The following is a 20,195-nucleotide window of genomic DNA, read 5'->3' as shown; positions in this document are numbered from 1 at the left end:
TTCCACCTATTGAGTCTCATTAATTATGGGCCAATTAGTAGAATTATTTGTATTTAGACTGATTGTGTGAAACTCATGTTTATAAAAGCACATCTATCAACGTAAAGTTCCGCTCTCTGTACAGTTGGTAGTTGTGTTGAGATCCCTTACTTCGTTACAAAATATTGGCGCGAAAGTTACTGTTTTGGTTACGCTTGCACTGGTGGCTGCAGTTATCTACTTGGAGGTTAGTGCTGGTTTGACCACTCTTTTAGATTCGCATAACTCCGAAACAGATATAGATTAATATATGTATCTATTTACATGTAATAGAAGACCCAGCTACCTTGTTGTCATTTTGCTGTGACATAGCCACTCGCATTGCTAGTGACTAACGCGTTAGCACTAAAAGTTGTTTCACTTCCAGATTAATTAAATCACTGACAACATCCCAGACTCCTTGCAGTTAGCTAAGATGCACAGGAAGAAACGCTCCTCCGTGGATAAAGATGAAACTTCTGCTTCAACTGACGCATCAAGTAATAACAATGTTTTGATTACGCGTAGCTAACTTACTGCACAAGACAAGGGGAGGGTCACTTATTCAGCGCAGTCCGTAACTTTCTTCTAAACTGCATGCTGGCTTTCAGAGTTCAAGAAAAGCCGGATGACAGGGCGTCAGTCCTCCAAGGCCAGTGTTCAACACGACAACAACGAGACGGTGTTTATCCAGTTCCTACGGGCTGCAGGTGTTTCTCTGAGCCAGGGTAGCGCGTCCAATGAGCTGGGTAAGCATGGCAACCTCAGTATCAACAGAACATGACAGATGCTACCTATACGACATTGATGGACAATATCTGTTCCCCCAGCTGTGGACCAAGTTGTTTTCCATAAAAGATTGCAACAACAGCTGCGCAAGAGTCCGAGATACCCAGAAGTGAGTGTTACCTACAACTGCTAACTATTAGACGCATTTGCAGTTTTATGATAACAGCAAAGAATAACCGAGCAATGTATGACCCACTCGTCCGACAGATTGTCAAGGAGTTCATCACGGGGCTGGAAGCCCACATCGAAGACCCCGCGAGATTTAAGAACTGTCTCCTGCCGTGTGTTCCGCGTCAGGCGGAAGGAGCATCAAGGTAGAAATTATTTACGTTCAACAGACATGCGGGTAGAAAAATACAGCCATCCCAAATCATCCCAGGAGGGTGTGTGTGGCTGGAGGGGGCAGTAACATCCCTGAAGTGAGTTCTTGCAGGTTGGGATGTCTGAACAGGCAGCCAAGATGCTTAACAGGCATCCAGTTCTGAACAACAGCTTAAAGCCATTGTTTTTGTGTGGGAGTGTTGGTTGGTAACTGACAGCTTGTGTGCTTGTGTCTGATACAGCTGCCTCAGCTCGTTCCAGGAGAGTCTCATCCGTCTGCTGCTGGGAGTGGAGATGCTTCAGGTAGGACAGCTCTCTGAGGAGGCCCTCTCTCTGAGGAGGCCCTCTCTCTGAGGAGGCCCTCTCTCTGAGGAGGCCCTCTCTCTGAGGAGGCCCTCTCTCTGAGGAGGCCCTCTCTCTGAGGAGGCCCTCTCTCTGAGGAGGCCCTCTCTCTGAGGAGGCCCTCTCTGAGGAGGCTCTCTCTCTGAGGAGGCCCTCTCTCTGAGGAGGCCCTCTCTCTGAGGAGGCCCTCTCTCTGAGGAGGCCCTCTCTCTGAGGAGGCCCTCTCTCTGAGGAGGCCCTCTCTCTGAGGAGGCCGTCTGAGGAGGCAGAGGGGTGTGGTAGAGAAGCACAGGCCTGGTTGGTTGAAACCCTGATTCTATATGAACTGTGTTAGGACACCTTATGTCTCCATAGTAACTTGACCGGTGTCTTCTGTGGTTTCCTCTTGGTTGTAGACTCTAATAATCAACACGTTGTTTGAGAAACTTCCAGAGTTCATGTTTGATAGGTAAGAAGGATTCTTTAAAAAAAACAAGAGCGAATGCCAACTTACAAGCATATAAATATGGATGACATGTCTAGCACCTAATTCGGAACTTTAGCCACGTAACCTCTCTCCCTTCCTCCTCTCTCTCCCTCCCTTCCTACTCTTTCTCCCTCCCTCTCTCTCTCTTTCATAGCTCTGCAGTGGATGGCCTCAATATCCCTCGGATCATAGTCAACCAGCTGAAGTGGTTGGACAGAGTCCTGGACAGCAATGTACGTACCTCTCCTGCCACCCTCCCCCCACCACCACACGCACACAGACACACACTTTCTATTAAGAAAATCATATCCTTCCAGGACCTAACAGCCAAGCTGATGCAGCTGGTCGCCGTGGCGCCCATGGAGGTGCAGCGTGACATCATCACCAGCCTGCCGGAGATCCTTGAAGACTCACAGCACACAGACGTGGCCAGAGAGCTGAAGTAAGCAGAGCTGCTGTTATAGAGCTGCTGTTATAGAGCTGCTGTTATAGAGCTGCTGTTATAGTGCTGCTGTTATAGAGCTGCTGTTATAGAGCTGCTGTTATAGAGCTGCTGTTATAGAGCTGCTGTGTATAGAGCTGCTGTGTATAGAGCTGCTGTTATAGAGCTGCTGTGTATAGTGCTGCTGTTATAGAGCTGCTGTTATAGAGCTGCTGTTATAGAGCTGCTGTGTATAGTGCTGCTGTTATAGAGCTGCTGTTATAGAGCTGCTGTTATAGAGCTGCTGTGTATAGTGCTGCTGTTTACAGCGGTCTCTCACTCTATCACTCTCTCTCTCTCACTCTATCACTCTCTCTCTCTCTCTCTCTCTCTCTCTCTCTCTCTCTCTCTCTCTCTCTCTCTCTCTCTCTCTCTCTCACTCTCACTCTCACTCTCACTCTCACTCCTGTCTGTCTCTCTCTCTTTTCTTCCCTGTCTCATCCATCTCGCTGTTCTGCCCCCATTCACACACATGCACACACACACACACACACACACACACTAGTAGCTGTGACGCCCCTGACCTTTTGTGCAGCTCTCTACTCCAGCAGAACACCCAGCTGAGCGGGCCCATCCTGGACGCTCTCTCCAGCCTGAATCTGAGCTGCTCACTGCTGACTGAGGTTAGTCTGCACACACACACACACACACACACACACACTCACACACACACACACACACACACACACACACACACACACACACACACACACACTCACTCACTCACTCACTCACTCACAGAGCTGAACCTCTGAACCCTGCTGTCCCAGGTGCGGGTGGGTGTCATGGCCACCCTGAAGGCTGTGGAGCTGGAACATCTTCCTGTGGTGGTGAAGTTCATCCTACACTCCATCTCCAGCTCTGACGCCTGCGAGGTTAGAGACCACACACACACACGCACCCGTGTATAGCCATAGATAATATTTGTCTTAATATTTCTTTTTTGAAATTTCTTTTTTGAAATATTTATTTCCCAATTTCATTAGTTAAAAAAATAAAAAAATAAAATAAAATTCGAGATATTAAAATAATACCCCAAAAATAGCTATTTTTTCCCCAAATATTTATATTTATTGAAAAAAATGCCCAGTTTTCTAGAGCAGCCCGGTGTTGTTGTGCAGGTGGTGTGTGACCTGCGTAAGAAGCTGGAGCTGGATCTGTGTGTTCCTCCTGCCCTGCAGGCCTCGCAGAGCCACGGCAACCACAAGGCCACAGCAGGGTGAGCACGCTCACACACACACACACACACACACACGCCGTGTCATAGGGGACTTCACATACCTCCATGGAACTGCAGCTAAGCCAGCCTGAACCTCCTGGTTGTGGACCCCAGGTGCTCCTCTACGGCAGCAGCCAGCAGGCAGGACAGCGTGAGCATGGTGCTGGAGGTCATCAGATCCACCATGCGCTTCCACAAGACCCTGTCTGAGGCCTGGCTCAAGGTACTGCAAGTAGGAGTGGTGGTAGTATTATTATTATTATTAGTTATAGTATAATTAGTGGTGGTTTTAGTGGTAATCATATTATTATTAGTATTAGTGGTAGTATTATTGGTATTACCAGTAGTATTAGTTTTAGCGGTAGTATTATTGTTAGTACCAGTAGTAGTAGTAGTAGTAGTAGTACCAGTAGTATTAGTTTTAGTGGGTATTGTATTGATCCCTAAGGAGGAAACAGCTGATGAAGCTAGTCACTCTAGTCTGATGAGGAGATCTGAAAGTTCCCCAGCTCGGGCCTGCAGTCACTGTGGTTAACGTGTCCTGATGTTGGTGTGTTTGGGCCTGCAGTCACTGTGGTTAACTTGTCCTGATGTTGGTGTGTTTGGGCCTGCAGTCACTGTGGTTAACTTGTCCTGATGTGGCTGTGTTTGGGCCTGCAGTCACTGTGGTTAACTTGTCCTGATGTGGCTGTGTTTGGGCCTGCAGTCACTGTGGTTAACTTGTCTTGATGTTGGTGTGTTTGGGCCTGCAGTCACTGTGGTTAACGTGTCCTGATGTTGGTGTGTTTGGGCCTGCAGTCACTGTGGTTAACGTGTCCTGATGTGGCTGTGTTTGGGCCTGCAGTCACTGTAGTTAACGTGTCCTGATGTGGGTGTGTTTGCAGGCGATAGAGAGCATCGACGAGGCGGACGACCACAAGGTAAGCATTCTGTAAACATGGACTGTCATCTTAATGCACGGGTGTCTGGATGTCTGCCCGTGTGGGTGAAGGTGTTTAAAAAAATATTCTGTTGTGTTGTTGGTGTGTGTGTATCCTGCTCTGTCGTGTATCCTGCTCTGTCGTGTATCCTGCTCTGTCGTGTATCCTCCTCTGATGTGTGTGTGTGTGTCCGTGTGGTGGCGTCAGGTGATGGACCTGCTGGTGCTGTTCATCCTCCACTCCACCAACGCCAACCAGAGCAGGCGGGGGGCGGAGAGGGTCCTGAGGCAGAAGGTGAGGACCGGCCTGGTCCAGGAGGCTCTGCTGCACAGCACCTTCAGAGGCTTCGCTCAGGTACACACACCTAGCACACACACACAGGACACACACCTAAGACACACACACACACCACACTCACACAGGACAGGACACACACCTAACACAGACACCTGAGACACACACCTGAGACACCTGAGTGTGTGTGTGTGTATATACGTGTGTGTGTGTGCAGGTGTTGCGGGGGTATTTCCCCTCCATCCTGGCTCTGGCCCAGACGCTGCTGCGCTCCCCTGACGCCAGCACAGTGCCCTTTGGAGGCTCCCTGTACACACACTCCTTCACCGCCTTCGACTCCTACTGCAAGCAGGTCAGCGCTGGGTGTGTGTGTGTGTGTGTGGGCAGGAGTAGTAGTAGTAGTTAATTACATTTGTTGTGTTGCTTTGCATGGTTGTGCACGAGTGTAAGATAATTGTGTGTGTGAACACTTTCAAAACATGTTAGCACTTCCAGTAGTTCACGGCTCCTCTGTGTGTGTGTGTGTGTGTGTGTGTGTGTGTGTGTGTGTGTGTGTGTGTGTGCGTGCGTGTGTGTAGGAGGTGGTGGGCTCCCTGGTGACACATGTGTGCAGTGGGGTGGGCGGGGAGGTGGGCGTGGCCCTGGAGCTGCTGTGTGGCCTGGTGGAGGATCAGCCCTCTGAGATGAGCCTCTACGCTGCCTTCATCAAGGTGAGGGAGGGAGGGAGGGAGGGAGGGGGGGGAGGGAGGGAGGGGGGGAGGGAGGGAGGGAGGGGGGGAGGGGGGGGAGGGAGCAGTAAGAGTAAGAAGTGTCTTGTTGTCCCACCAGGGTGTGCTGGACTACATGGACAATCTGAGTCCCCAGCAGATACGCAGGTTGTTCCACCTGCTCAGCAGCCTGGCTGTCACACAGCAGCACCAGGCAACACACATCCAGGTGAGTCACACACACACTCACACACACACAGTCTGAGTGTGACTCACCTGGGTATACTAACTATTTTAAGACAGAAGTCTCATCCTCTGCTTATCTGATGTGTGTGTGTCTCTCTACCTGTGTGTGTGTGTGTCTCTCTACCTGTGTGTGTGTGTGTGTGTCTCTCTACCTGTGTGTGTGTGTGTGTGTCTCTCTACCTGTGTGTGTGTGTGTGTGTCTCTCTACCTGTGTGTGTGTGTCTCTCTACCTGTGTGTGTGTGTGTCTCTCTACCTGTGTGTGTGTGTCTCTCTACCTGTGTGTGTGTGTCTCTCTACCTGTGTGTGTGTGTCTCTCTACCTGTGTGTGTGTGTCTCTCTACCTGTGTGTGTGTGTGTGTGTCTCTACCTGTGTGTGTGTGTGTCTCTCTACCTGTGTGTGTGTGTCTCTCTACCTGTGTGTGTGTGTCTCTCTACCTGTGTGTGTGTGTCTCTCTACCTGTGTGTGTGTGTGTGTCTCTCTACCTGTGTGTGTGTGTGTCTCTACCTGTGTGTGTGTGTCTCTCTACCTGTGTGTGTGTGTGTCTCTCTACCTGTGTGTGTGTGTCTCTCTACCTGTGTGTGTGTGTGTGTCCAGGATGACATGCACATAGTGCTCCGTAAGCAGCTGTCCAGCCCGGTGCTCAAGTACAAGAGGATGGGCATCATGGGAGGAGTCATGGTGGTGGGGAGCATGGGAGCCCACAGGTACACACACACCTGCACACACACACACCTGCACACACACACACCTGCACACACACACACCTGCACACACACACACCTGCACACACACACACCTGCACACACACACACCTGCACACACACACACCTGCACACACACACACCTGCACACACACACACCTGCACACACACACACCTGCACACCTGCACACACACACACCTGCACACCTGCACACACACACACCTGCACACACACACACACCTGCACACCTGCACACACACACACCTGCACACACACACACCTGCACACACACACACGCACACCTGCACACACACACACGCACACCTGCACACACACACACGCACACCTGCACACACACACACCTGCACACACACACACGCACACCTACACACACCTACACCTGCTCTGTTGTGTGTGTTGTCCAGGCCCAGAGTGGAGGATCCAGCAGGGAGCACGTTGTCTAAGGAGACGTACAGACAGGTGAGCACTGCTGCCGTCTCTGCTCACACTGGAGCTCTGCTGCCGTCTCTGCTCACACTGGAGCTCTGCTGCCGTCTCTGCTCACACTGGAGCTCTGCTGCCGTCTCTGCTCACACTGGAGCTCTGCTGCCGTCTCTGCTCACACTGGAGCTCTGCTGCCGTCTGCTCACACTGGAGCTCTGCTGCCGTCTGCTCACACTGGAGCTCTGCTGCCGTCTGCTCACACTGGAGCTCTGCTGCCGTCTCTGCTCACACTGGAGCTCTGCTGCCGTCTGCTCACACTGGAGCTCTGCTGCCGTCTCTGCTCACACTGGAGCTCTGCTGCCGTCTGCTCACACTGGAGCTCTGCTGCCGTCTCTGCTCACACTGGAGCTCTGCTGCCGTCTGCTCACACTGGAGCTCTGCTGCCGTCTCTGCTCACACTGGAGCTCTGCTGCCGTCTCTGCTCACACTGGAGCACTAATGGAACATAAAGTCCCTGTTTGAGAGTGACAACAGAAACACTCAGTGTAGTACTAAGCCTAGTTAGCCTTTACGTTTACAAAACCGTGATGTTTTAAATTGTGGTTAATAGTAAAATAGGTTTATGCTGCATCCCTAGTGTGTACATTATGTGTGTGCGTGTATGCATTAGGTGACTGCTCTGTTAGAGCTGGTCCAGTCATGCAGCAGGAGTTCTCCCGAGGCGGAGGCTCTGTACTATGATGAGCTGGCCAACCTGGTCCTGACCCACACCCTGGACCCACAGGTGCAGGTAGGTCTCTCTCTCTCTCTCTCTCTCTCTCTCTCTCTCTCTCTCTCTCTCTCTCTCTCTCTCTCTCTCTCTCTCTCTCTCTCTCTCTCTCTCTCTCTCTCTCTCTCAGACAAACACAGACACACCCAAGCTTTTATACTTTTTATTATAAGTTAACTTATTTTAATTTGTACTTCCTTGCTACAGCCTAACTGACCCACTTTCAAACAACTGTTTTTATGATGTGATAGTGACCTTGCTCTCTGCTCTCACCACCAGACATGGGTGGGGAAGAGCGTGATGGAAGACTTCCAGAAGGACTTTGTCGTGGATGTCGGAGGAGACATGACAGGGTGTGTGTGTGTGTGTGTGTGTGAGAGAGCGAGAGAAGGGTTGCACTTTTACATAAGCACTAAACAAAATAGCATCCATAACAACCAAAGCCTTGTTTTGATGATGGATTGTGATCAAATATGTCACCAGGGAACCCAGTAATGACTAATAGAGGATGTGTGTGTGTGTGCGTAGCTCCTTCCTGTTTCCGCCCTGTGAGATGTACGACCTAGAGGATGATGACGACCAGAAGGATTTTGCCATCAACCTGCTCCCCCTGCTGGCGGTGGACCTGCAGCACAGAGACGACACGAGCAGCCTGCCAGGCAGGGCCGGCACAGAGCGGTCAGTCAGCACACTGGCTCACACACACAGCCTGCCAGGCAGGGCCGGCACAGAGCGGTCAGTCAGCACACTGGCTCACACACACAGCCTGCCAGGCAGGGCCGGCACAGAGCGGTCAGTCAGCACACTGGCTCACACACACAGCCTGTCAGGCAGGGCCGGCACAGAGCGGTCAGTCAGCACACTGGCTCACACACACAGCCTGCCAGGCAGGGCCGGCACATAGCGGTCAGTCAGCACCGCTTAACATGCATTAATGAACATGTGTATATGGAAGTGTACTAGTGTGTGTGTGTCTCTGTCAGGAGAGCGTCTCCTCTCTGCCTGGCTCCCTTCTTCCGGCTCCTGCGGCTGTGTGAGAGCCGGCAGAGCCAGGGAGACCTGGAGAACATAGACGGCCTACTGGGTGAGGAGAGCCCCACACACACCACATAGAGAGCTGTGAGATAACATGTTCTCATCTGGGTATCATTGTGTGTGTGTGTGTGTGTGTGCCAGGCTGTCCTCTGGTCCTGACAGACCTGACTGTGCTGGAGAAAGCAGAGAGCCTGACCAGGCCAGAGAGAAACTTCCTCTGTGCTCTGCTGTTCTACATCATCAACTGGTTCAGAGAGGTAACTGCACCTCTGTGTGCCGCACACATCTTGTGTCTCTGTATGTGTGTGTCTGTTGTTCATACTTGTGGGTTTACAGATGGTGAGTTTGTTAGTTAGGTGGTGTGTGTATGTGGTGCTCTGCAGGTGGTGAACGCCTTCTGCAGGCAGACGGACCCCGAGTCAAAACTGAGAGTCCTGACCCGTATACAGAACATCACTCACCTTCAGAGTCTACTGGAGAGAGCTCTGGCAGGTAGGAAACAACCTCTGCCCTTCCCTCGATCAGGACGGAGCCCGTATGAAGCTGCTGTGTTGTGTTTCAGTGACTCCTGGCTTCACACCTCCTCTCGCCAACTTCGATGGGGAGACCACCGATGTGGTTCTGGCCTCTGGCTCAGCCGCACAGCCCAGGAAGGAAAAGAAAGGTGAGAGTGTTCCGGAAGGATGTCGCTGGGTCATACACCTCTCAGAGGATGTTGGATGTCAGTTCTTGTTGCGAAAACGGCAACTTAAAACCACCAGACCAAGTTTGCGTTTTCACCTTCTGTTTGACACACACAACATAACACACACACACACAATTTCTCTCCAATACACACTTTCAATCAGAGAACACAGGAAAAAAGAAGAAAGCTGGGAACTCGTCCACCGATGCCTCTCTGCTGGAGGAGGAAACAGAGGAGACCCAGCAGGTAACCAACCACTCAGAAAACTACAAGTCCCAATAAAGGGGCTGGGCCACACACTGTGCTCCACACACTTGCATCCCAGAAGAGACGCCATCTTGTTTGTAGTTCTTCCTCACTTGTGTGAGGCTGACAGTGAACAGCGTGCCCTGTGTGCCCAGCAGGAAGTGAGGGAGCCCAGGCCGGGGGTGAGCCTGGAGGCTTACCGGCCGTTCTTCAGAGAGCTGGACCTGGAGGTCCTCACCCTGCTGACACGCCCCCTGCTGGACGCCGAGCTCAGCACCAAGGTGGGTCTCGACCAGCACCCTGTCGGTATGCACACACACACACACGCACGCACACACACACACATACATTGACGCAGACTCAGGTGTGTGTGACTGTGCCCTGTCAGGAGAGGGGGGGTGCCCAGCTGGGACCAGCAGAGCTGGTCTTCCTGCTAAAGGACATGCTGTACAAGCTGGAGTTCAGCCTTGCCGCCGGCCCAGCCAAGAGACCTGTCTTCTTAAAGGTGCTGCACGCCCACACACACACACACACACACACACACACAATCCCACCTTCTCTAAGGCATGTCTGGTGCCATCCCTGTGTGCTCCAGGTGAAACCAGACAGGACTGTGGGCTTCTCCCACCTGCAGCAGAAGAGCCCAAAGGACATCGCCTCGTGCTGCGTGCGCCTGCTGCCCACCCTCTGCTCACACCTGCAGAACTGCCACACCTACTTCCAGGTGCCCTGCACACGCACGCACACACACGCTACATACTGCCTGTTGGTTTAATTTGAAATGATGTCTGAACTGTGTGTGTGTGTGTGTTCAGACGCTGCTCTCTGAGAACCAGGGGGTGGTGGATGGTCGGGGGGTGGATGTGAAGGAGCACCAGCTCATGTCTACAGCGTACCAGCTGCTGCTCCAGGTGCTGCACATGACCTTCAGCTGGTGAGCAGCAACACCACAACAACAACATCAACAAGCCCTGTGTTAAACATCTTATCTAATTCTTTCTCGCCCTCTCTCTGTCTCTGTCTCTCTCTCTGTCTCTCTCTGTCTCTCTCTGTCTCTCTCTGTCTCTCTCTCTCTCTCTGTCTCTCTCTGTCTCTGTCTCTCTCTCTGTCTCTCTCTGTATCTGTCTCTCTCTCTGTCTCTCTCTGTCTCTCTCTGTCTCTCTGTCTCTCTCTCTCTCTGTCTCTCTGTCTCTGTCTCTCTCCCCACCCCGTCCTCAGGTCGGGCTTCTCCCAGACCCAGCAACGAGGTCTGCTGAAGGAAGCTCTGGGAGTGCTGGCTAGCCAGCTGCACAAGGGGGGCCCGGAGCCCACCCTGGACCAGCTCACAAGGTAGGTGCAGGGAGGTGCAGGGAGGTGAGGGGTGCAGGGAGGTGCAGGGAGGTGAGGGGTGCAGGGAGGTGAGGGGTGCAGGGGGGTAAGGGGTGCAGGGAGGTGAGGGGTGCAGGGGGGTGCAGGGAGGTGAGGGGTGCAGGGGGGTAAGGGGTGCAGGGAGGTGAGGGGTGCAGGGGGGTGCAGGGAGGTGAGGGGTGCAGGGAGGTGAGGGGTGCAGGGAGGTGCAGGGGGGTGCAGGGAGGTGAGGGGAGGTGCAGGGAGCTGAGGGGTGCAGGGAGGTGAGGGGTGCAGGGAGGTGCAGGGAGATGAGGGGTGCAGGGAGGTGAGGGGTGCAGGGAGGTGAGGGGAGGTGCAGGGAGGTGAGGGGTGCAGGGAGGTGAGGGGTGCAGGGAGGTGCAGGGAGATGAGGGGTGCAGGGAGGTGAGGGGAGGTGCAGGGAGGTGAGGGGTGCAGGGAGGTGCAGGGAGGTGAGGGGTGCAGGGAGGTGAGGGGGTTAGGGAGGTGAGGGGGTTAGGGAGGTGAGGGGGTTAGGATGTCAGCAATGCAGGCTCCCCCCTTCCTCCTAGAAGGTTATCACAAGAGGATCATCATCGACTGGGAAGGGAAAATGTTGCCATTTGTCTCTTTTGTAGGTCATAGTTATAAATAATGTATTGAAAATTCCCCCATCATGAAGGTTCCTGATGTTACTGTGGGGTTGTGTGACCTGTTTTCCTGTCTGCAGACGTGGTTTTGAGTACCTGCTGAACTTCCGCTGCTCAGTGCCCAGTCTGAGCTCAGCCCTGACGCTGTCCCAACTGCTGTCCGCTGTGGCTGGGAGGGGGCCCAGCCCTGCCGCATACAGGGAACACACTGGTGGGACTCACTCTCCTACACACACACTCTCCTACACACACTCTCCTACACACACACACTCTCCTACACACACACTCTCCTACACACACTCTCCTACACACACACACTCTCCTACACACACACTCTCCTACACACACACTCTCCTACACACACTCTCCTACACACACACTCTCCTACACACACACTCTCCTACACACACTCTCCTACACACACACTCTCCTACACACACACTCTCCTACACACACACTCTCCTACACACACACTCTCCTACACACACACTCTCCTACACACACTCTCCTACACACACTCTCCTACACACACACTCTCCTACACACACTCTCACACACACTCTCACACACACCTCCTACACACACACTCTCCTACACACACACTCACACACTCTCCTACACACACACTCACTCTCCTACACACACACACTAACAGACAGGGTGACGGGGGGTCGGTCCGTGTGTGATGACTGTATCCTGTCTGTTCAGCCAGCCTGGCCAGACACTTCCTGAGTCAGGAGTGGATCACCGCCAGCGGAGAGAGAGAGAACAAGTACAACGAGAGCCTCACGGCTATCCTCAGGTGTGTGTGTGTGTAGGGGTGTGTGTGTGCGTGTAGGACTGTGCTCTGTAGGATCTATCTACGCATCTGTGTGTGTCATCTGTCTGCAGGTATTTATCTCACGTCCTACAAGATAATAAGTTTCAGAAGGATAACTGTTGTGACTCCTCCCTCCTCCTCCTCCTCCCACAGCATCTATCTGGGCCACTGTGAGGATGTTCTGAAGGCCATCGAGGAGATATCAGGAGAGGGGATACCCCAGCTGCTGCATGCAGCCAAACATGCCAGCTCCTCTAGCTGGCCCACCCTCACCAGGTAGGACTGCCTCTGCCTCTGGGCCGGCCAGCAGCAGCACAGCTACAGGGGAGCCACCCCTTCCCTGGTGGCCATATTGGCCTGGAGCCCTCAGGGGGAACATGTAAGGGGCAAGGCTGCAGGGGCTCACGTCTGTGTCATGCTTTCAGCTGTATCTCATCGTTTTCCTTCCTCCACATTCTATTCTCTCCCTTTCACTCTTTTTCTCTTTCTCCCTCCCTCTCCCTCCCTCCCTTTCTCTCTCTTTTTCTCTCATTCCCACCTTCCTCTCTACTCCCCCCTCCCCACACACACACACCCTCTAACTTCCTGTCTCCAGGCAGACCTTCCTGGTCTTCTATAAGGGGATGATGGCAGAGCTGGAGAAAGCTGTGAGGAAAATCCCCCCGGGGAAACACAACGACAGCACTGAGGTAAGCGTGTGTGTGTGTGTGTGTCTCTCTAACTGTGTGTGTGTGTGTGTGAGACTGACCCATGTCCTCTGCTTCACCCTCAGGTCCAGAGTGAGAAGCTGCTGGTCTGGAACTTGGCCGTTAGAGACTTCCACTTCCTGGTCAACCTAGTCAAGGTACCATCGTGTGTGTGTGTGTGTGTGTGTGTGTGTGTGTGTGTGTGTGTGTGTGTGTGTGTGTGTGTGTGTGTGTGTGTGTGTGTGTGTGTGTATGTGTGTGTAAACCTGAAAACGGCACTCAAATCTTTTCAATTAATGTCAAAAAAACATGAATTTTTCCAGAGAGTTAGTTCCTGGAAGCAGATATAGTAAAGGAGACAGTAACAGGACAGACTAACAGTAGCCACGTGGCAGAAACAGATGGATAGGACACAGCAGTGACAATAACCCTCCTCCTCTCCCCAGGTGTTTGACAGCAGGCCGGTGTTGAACGTGTGTCTAAAGGTGAGTGTCAGAAGAATAACGAGCGCACCATGTAAGCTGAGACCTCGCGGCAGCCGGGTTTCAAATCCAACCCAGGCCCTCAACCGCAAAAAAAAATCGGGCTAGTAATCCGAAGGTTGCCAGTTCGATTCCCGGTCATGCCAACTGACATTGTGTCGTTGGGCAAGGCACTTCACCCTACTTGCCTCGGGGGGAATGTCCCTGTACTTACTGTAAGTCGCTCTGGATAAGAGCGTCTGCTAAATGACTAAATGTAAATGTAAAAGAAGTGCTTGTTGTGTCCTGCAGTATGGGCGTCTGTTCCTGGAGGCTTTCCTTAGGCTGGGGATGCCGCTGCTGGATTTCAGCTTTAAAAAACACAAGGTACCTTAGGACCTCAGGACTCAGAGCACAAGGTACCTTAGGACCTCAGGACTCAGAGCACAAGGTACCTTAGGACCTCAGGACTCAGAGCACAAGGTACCTTAGGACCTCAGGACTCAGGACTCAGAGCACAAGGTACCTTAGGACCTCAGGACTCAGGACTCAGAGCACAAGGTACCTTAGGACCTCAGGACTCAGGACTCAGAGCACAAGGTACCTTAGGACCTCAGGACTCAGGACTCAGAGCACAAGGTACCTTAGGACCTCAGGACTCAGGACTCAGAGCACAAGGTACCTCAGGACTCAGGACTCAGAGCACAAGGTACCTTAGGACCTCAGGACTCAGAGCACAAGGTACTGACCCCCCTTAGGACTCAGAGCACAAGGAACTGACCCACCTCAGGACTTAGAGCACAAGGTACTGACCCACCTCAGGACTCAGCGCACAAGGTACTTCCATACATGGGTAGCTACTAGTACAGGCTAACATTCAAGTCTGCCTTCAAATCGTAGTCAATGTTTGATTAATCTGTTCCTTTTAACGTTTTGAAAATTCAATTCTGACATGAATGTTTTTTTAAACTTGTATTGTGCAGCACTTTGGTTCCAGCCAGTCTTGTTTTGTAAATGATCTTGAACGTGGTCTCTCAGGAGGATGCTCAGAGCCTGCTGAAGACCTTCCAACTCAGCACCAGACAGCTGCATCACATGTGTGGACACTCGAAGGTACAGAGAACCTCACAGAGAACCGTCTATATGTTTCCCTGCTCCAGCACACCTGGTTCAAATGAATGGGGTCGTTATCAGGCTTCCACAGAGCAAACCCGAGTGTCGTCCCTCTAACGCAGATTTGTCAAGCCACGGCGCTGACCAATCACGTGCCGGCTCTGAAGAAAAGCCTGGAGCAGTTTGTGTACAGAGTCAAGGCCACGCTCACACTCAACCACTGTCAGGAGGCCTTCTGGCTGGGCAACCTGAAGAACCGAGACCTGAAGGTACACTGTGTGTTTCATTTAGAACCTGAAAAAACACTACTTGAAGGTACACTGTGTGTTTCATTTAGAACCTGAAAAAACACTACTTGAATGTACACAGTGTTTCATTTAGAAACTGGGCAAACTGAAAAAACACTACTTGAAGGTAAACTGTGTGTGTGTGTGTGTGTGTGTGTGTGAGCTAACCTCTCTTGTGTTACAGGGTGAGGAGATCCTCTCCCAGCGAGCTCAGGAAAGTGAGGAAGAGGAGGAAGATGATGAACAGCTGCCTCAGGACCAGTCTGATGACGAGGTACGTCAGTCTCCTCGTCTCCTCCTGTCACGGGGCTAACCCTAACCCTCCTGTCACGGGGCTGACCCTAACCCTCCTGTCACGGGGCTGACCCTAACCCTCCTGTCACGGGGGTGACCCTAACCCTCCTGTCACGGGGCTAACCCTCCTGTCACGGGGCTGACCCTAACCCTCCTGTCACGGGGCTGACCCTAACCCTCCTGTCACAGGGCTGACCCTAACCCTCCTGTCACCGGGCTAACCCTAACCCTCCTGTCACCGGGCTAACCCTCCTGTCACGGGGGTGACCCTAACCCTCCTGTCACGGGGCTAACCCTAACCCTCCTGTCACGGGGCTGACCCTAACCCTCCTGTCACGGGGCTGACCCTAACCCTCCTGTCACAGGGCTGACCCTAACCCTCCTGTCACGGGGATGACCCTAACCCTCCTGTCACGGGGGTGACCCTAACCCTCCTGTCACGGGGCTGACCCTAACCCTCCTGTCACGGGGCTAACCCTAACCCTCCTGTCACGGGGGTGACCCTAACCCTCCTGTCACGGGGCTAACCCTAACCCTCCTGTCACGGGGATAACCCTAACCCTCCTGTCACAGGGCTGACCCTAACCCTCCTGTCACGGGGCTGACCCTAACCCTCCTGTCACAGGGCTGACCCTAACCCTCCTGTCACAGGGCTGACCCTAACCCTCCTGTCACGGGGCTGACCCTAACCCTCCTGTCACGGGGCTGACCCTCCTGTCACGGGGGTGACCCTAACCCTCCTGTCACGGGGCTGACCCTAACCCTCCTGTCACGGGGCTGACCCTAACCCTCCTGTCACAGGGCTGACCCTAACCCTCCTGTCACGGGGCTGACCCTAACCCTCCTGTCACGGGGCTAACCCTAACCCTCCTGTCACGGGGCTAACCCTAACCCTCCTGTCACGGGGGTGACCCTAACCCTCCTGTCACGGGGGTGACCCTAACCCTCCTGTCACGGGGCTGACCCTAACCCTCCTGTCACGGGGCTGACCCTAACCCTCCTGTCACAGGGCTAACCCTCCTGTCACGGGGGTGACCCTAACCCTCCTGTCACGGGGCTGACCCTAACCCTCCTGTCACGGGGCTGACCCTAACCCTCCTGTCACAGGGCTAACCTTCCTGTCACGGGGCTGACCCTAACCCTCCTGTCACGGGGCTGACCCTAACCCTCCTGTCACGGGGCTAACCCTCCTGTCACAGGGCTGACCCTAACCCTCCTGTCACGGGGCTAACCCTAACCCTCCTGTCACGGGGCTGACCCTAACCCTCCTGTCACAGGGCTGACCCTAACCCTCCTGTCACGGGGGTGACCCTAACCCTCCTGTCACGGGGCTAACCCTCCTGTCACAGGGCTGACCCTAACCCTCCTGTCACGGGGCTAACCCTAACCCTCCTGTCACGGGGCTGACCCTAACCCTCCTGTCACAGGGCTGACCCTAACCCTCCTGTCACGGGGGTGACCCTAACCCTCCTGTCACGGGGCTGACCCTAACCCTCCTGTCACAGGGCTAACCCTCCTGTCACGGGGCTAACCCTCCTGTCACGGGGATAACCCTCCTGTCACGGGGGTGACCCTAACCCTCCTGTCACGGGGCTGACCCTAACCCTCCTGTCACGGGGGGTTTGTCCGCCGAGGCCCACGGCTCTCAGCAGGCGCCTGGGTTTCACTAGACAGGTGGGACATGTTCCTCCAACTGTTTGAAAACAGCCAATCTGTCCCCATCCCCTTCGCTTTTTATCAAGAAAATTATACTTAATGGCCGCATCCTCAGTTGTTAAGAAAAGCTGTCCCACCCACATTAGAAAACCAAAGAGACACAACTTTACTCCACTGATATTTGTACCGTGTCCTGGGCGAGGGGTTTATGCAGCACAATGGTTTTCATTTATGCATTTAGCAGACGCTTTTATCCAAAGCGACTTCCTAAAGAGAGTTTTACAAAAGTGCATAGGTCACTGATCTTAACAACGAGAACCCAAACAGTGCGGGTAGCCAAAACATGAAGCATACATTGTGAAAACTAAATAAGTCCCAACTGGCAGTTGTAACCGCCTAGCCAGTGTAGTGGTATGAGTGGGGAACACCGATAAGATAAGAGGTTCAGTCTAATCTCCACACTGCAGGTCCAGTTAGAACAGTCAGGCACAGGAGAATATCCACTGTAGCTTTTACAGTTTGGAAGAGTAAGGTATGTTTTGTTTTGTTTAGCTCTGTGGATAAAATATTGAGACAATAGGGTCAGATGGCTGAGCGGTTAGGGAGTCGGGCTATTAATCAGAAGGTTGTTGGTTCGAATCCCGGCTGTGCCAAATGACGTTGTGTCCTTGGGCAAGGCACTTCACCCTACTTGCCTCGCGGAGAATGTCCCTGTACTTACTGTAAGTCGCTCTGGATAAGAGCGTCTGCTAAATGACTACATGTAATGTAAATGCAAATGCAATATGAAAGCCCCCGGCTTGTCTTTCTCCCTCTGTACATGTGTGGCTCCCCTTCATCACAGGCACAAGAAAAGGAAGCTGAGAGGACTACAAAAAACAAAAGGAAGGTTGATGTGAACGAGGAGGATGATGATGATGATGTCACAGATGACTCTGATGATGACTAGTTCAGGAGAACTGGTCTGTGTACTCTGTGATGTACTGGTAGTACTGGTCTAGTACTGGTCTGTGTACTCTGTGATCTACTGGTAGTACTGGTCTAGTACTGGTCTGTGTACTCTGTGATCTACTGGTCTAGTACTGTACTGGTCTGTGATCTCTTGACCTTGCAGCTTTGACACGCAGATCCTCTGGAGACACAAAGATCTGTTGTGCCTGTCATTGAAAAAAAGTGCTGTATTCTATCTTGACACTAATATTGTATGTGCAATTATATTCTGTTGTATTTTTTTGTATTTAATTTTCTGGGGGTGAAAAGATACTTCGTAAATCTGCAAAGGAAGAAAGTTTATCAGATGGAAATGAAACTATAAGCTCAACAGAATATTATGCATGTGGAGTTCTAAAGAAAAGTTAGCGAAAGCCCATTGTATTTTTTGTTAATTGCATTTGAATGTTTTAATCAATGTTTGGAAATGTGAGAGTTTGAATTATTCTATCAAATAATAAAACATTACATTTAAGTTGGTGTATGAATATTAATGTTATATTGATGTATTTCTATGAATCATGTTGCTTCTTTGGGACTCCTGTGGGAATGTTTGTGGGATGATCCGTGATCAGCCCTTGCTAAACAACTCCCTCTCCTGGTTGAAACCATTACACTATACAAAGGGGGATTATTTGGGGTCTTTGATTTAAGCAGATTTATCGATATATGGAAAAAATAAAAATCGCGTGTATTTTCCTACATGGTTTTCTTGTTCGAGAATTGTACTATTCTGACATGTGATATGATTGTAAAATAACGTTAATAAAAACACCCCTTCGAGAATATAGAATGGATTATCCAGGAAGCATGTTTCTATGTTTGGGGAAATAAACTGTTTGGTTGTTCAGCCAGCGAAAGAGTATTTCCTTCAGCTGTCACGGAAAATATTGTTCATAAGACAGCCTTTACGAACATTCTCCTCAGAATCACATTAATACGAGCGTTTATAGGCCTACCTGTTCATATCTATTTTATGTTTTGCTCGTTTGGTAGGCTACTTTGTAAAGTGGCACTGAGAAAAGCCATCATAGAGACGGCTAGCTCTTGACTTTATTAAGTGTCACTGTAAATTACAGAAGATACAGCACCGGCGAAACAATTTTAGCTAGCAGACGTCCTCTGCGAAGTGAAAACGATGTCTGACTTCATTATTTTATCTCTGATAGTCATTCTTATCATATGTTTGATTGCAACGGTGGTAGCATTTGTTCTGTATTCAGGTGTATTTTCAGATGTTGCTATTAAAACTGGGTCGCCTCCTATCAAAAATGTCACCATTGCCTACAAGTTCAAAGAGGGTTCATACAAGGACTGTGGGGCAGCTTATACCGAGAGTTGCAGCATCGGACCAAAACTCAATTCCATCGGCGTGTTCTACGATGACCCCAAGGAGGTGAGAGAAAGTTATCCGTCTATTTCAATTACCAATGTACATCTTTAAAGTCAACAACTGCTTTTCTGGTGAAGTTTCTTAGGCCATTCGACGCCACGTTGCAGTGCTGCCGAATTTCCACCTCCTCTGCTCTAGTTTACTTTGGCATCGGTGACTAATAAAATGTCATGTCAGTCGACTAGGCAAACACGGGCCCTCTTATGAACTGATTCAAAAACTCATTGAGATAGTATTTTTTGGTTATCCTTCAGATAGAATAACTGAAAGCATGTACTTAATTGAATCATATGTTCACTTTGTGTTGTCCTGCTGCCGTCAGATAACATTGAAAGGTTTTATGATATGGTTCCACTCTATGAATGTGGCTCATCGTGGGCCTCAAGAGAATCGTCATTCCTTCACATACGGTTAATTCCTACCCAGTCCCCATTCCTGTAGTTTCGCCTGTCACATGAGGCGCAATGTTTAGTAAACACGATGTTTGCAGATCAGCTGTCTGTCTGATTTGTGTTTGCCAAGATCCCTGCTGATAAGAGTAGAAACTAGCCTGCAGCTAAACCAACTGGAAGCTGTCAACACAGTCTCACCATATAACTGTCAACATCAAAGGTGAGACAGATCAAATAAGGACTTAGCAACAAGTTATCAATTCTACGATGCCCATAAATTCTCCAGATTCTGAATCGGAGACGTGGTCCCAGCCCGCTGCTCTGCAGGGAGTCAGGTGGCAGAGCGGTTAGGGAAGCGGGCTTGTAATCAGAAGGTTGCCAGTTCGATTCCCGGCCGTGCCAGATGACGTTGTGTCCTTGGGCAAGGCACTTCACCCTACT

The 20,195-nt window shown here is 51.5% G+C and overlaps 2 protein-coding genes across 2 annotated transcripts in view; both read left to right on the top strand.

The window, feature by feature from the left end:
* The first annotated feature begins 155 nt into the window (after window positions 1-155).
* Window positions 156-18,444, top strand: fancd2 (FA complementation group D2). The gene is made up of 45 exons (XM_062473010.1): window positions 156-226; window positions 407-518; window positions 630-767; window positions 849-916; window positions 1,015-1,121; window positions 1,371-1,431; window positions 1,866-1,918; window positions 2,091-2,169; window positions 2,254-2,378; window positions 2,953-3,040; window positions 3,188-3,292; window positions 3,539-3,636; window positions 3,751-3,859; window positions 4,521-4,556; window positions 4,764-4,910; window positions 5,068-5,202; window positions 5,429-5,560; window positions 5,679-5,786; window positions 6,400-6,509; window positions 6,933-6,987; window positions 7,622-7,741; window positions 8,000-8,073; window positions 8,249-8,398; window positions 8,704-8,804; window positions 8,897-9,012; window positions 9,139-9,247; window positions 9,318-9,419; window positions 9,604-9,686; window positions 9,842-9,967; window positions 10,075-10,191; window positions 10,282-10,410; window positions 10,502-10,620; window positions 10,905-11,015; window positions 11,743-11,873; window positions 12,371-12,464; window positions 12,636-12,758; window positions 13,078-13,171; window positions 13,255-13,326; window positions 13,615-13,653; window positions 13,942-14,016; window positions 14,668-14,742; window positions 14,865-15,011; window positions 15,214-15,303; window positions 17,824-17,959; window positions 18,004-18,444. The coding sequence occupies exons 2-44, from the start codon at window positions 455-457 to the stop codon at window positions 17,926-17,928; spliced, it is 4,320 nt and encodes a 1,439-aa protein (XP_062328994.1). The 5' UTR covers window positions 156-226; window positions 407-454; the 3' UTR covers window positions 17,929-17,959; window positions 18,004-18,444.
* Window positions 18,445-18,788: 344 nt separating this feature from the next.
* The window catches only part of tex264a (testis expressed 264, ER-phagy receptor a), a 57,062-nt gene continuing 55,655 nt past the window's right edge, over window positions 18,789-20,195 (top strand). Inside the window, exon 1 of the mRNA XM_062473020.1 lies at window positions 18,789-19,365. Within this exon, the coding sequence (XP_062329004.1) occupies window positions 19,108-19,365 (258 nt within the window). The 5' untranslated portion in view covers window positions 18,789-19,107. The remainder of the gene's footprint in view (window positions 19,366-20,195) is intronic.

This window comes from Osmerus eperlanus, chromosome 1, assembly GCF_963692335.1.
Source record: "Osmerus eperlanus chromosome 1, fOsmEpe2.1, whole genome shotgun sequence".
Taxonomy (NCBI): domain Eukaryota; kingdom Metazoa; phylum Chordata; class Actinopteri; order Osmeriformes; family Osmeridae; genus Osmerus; species Osmerus eperlanus.
Note: the sequence above shows the minus strand (reverse complement) of the source record. Positions and strands in the feature narration are given on the sequence as shown.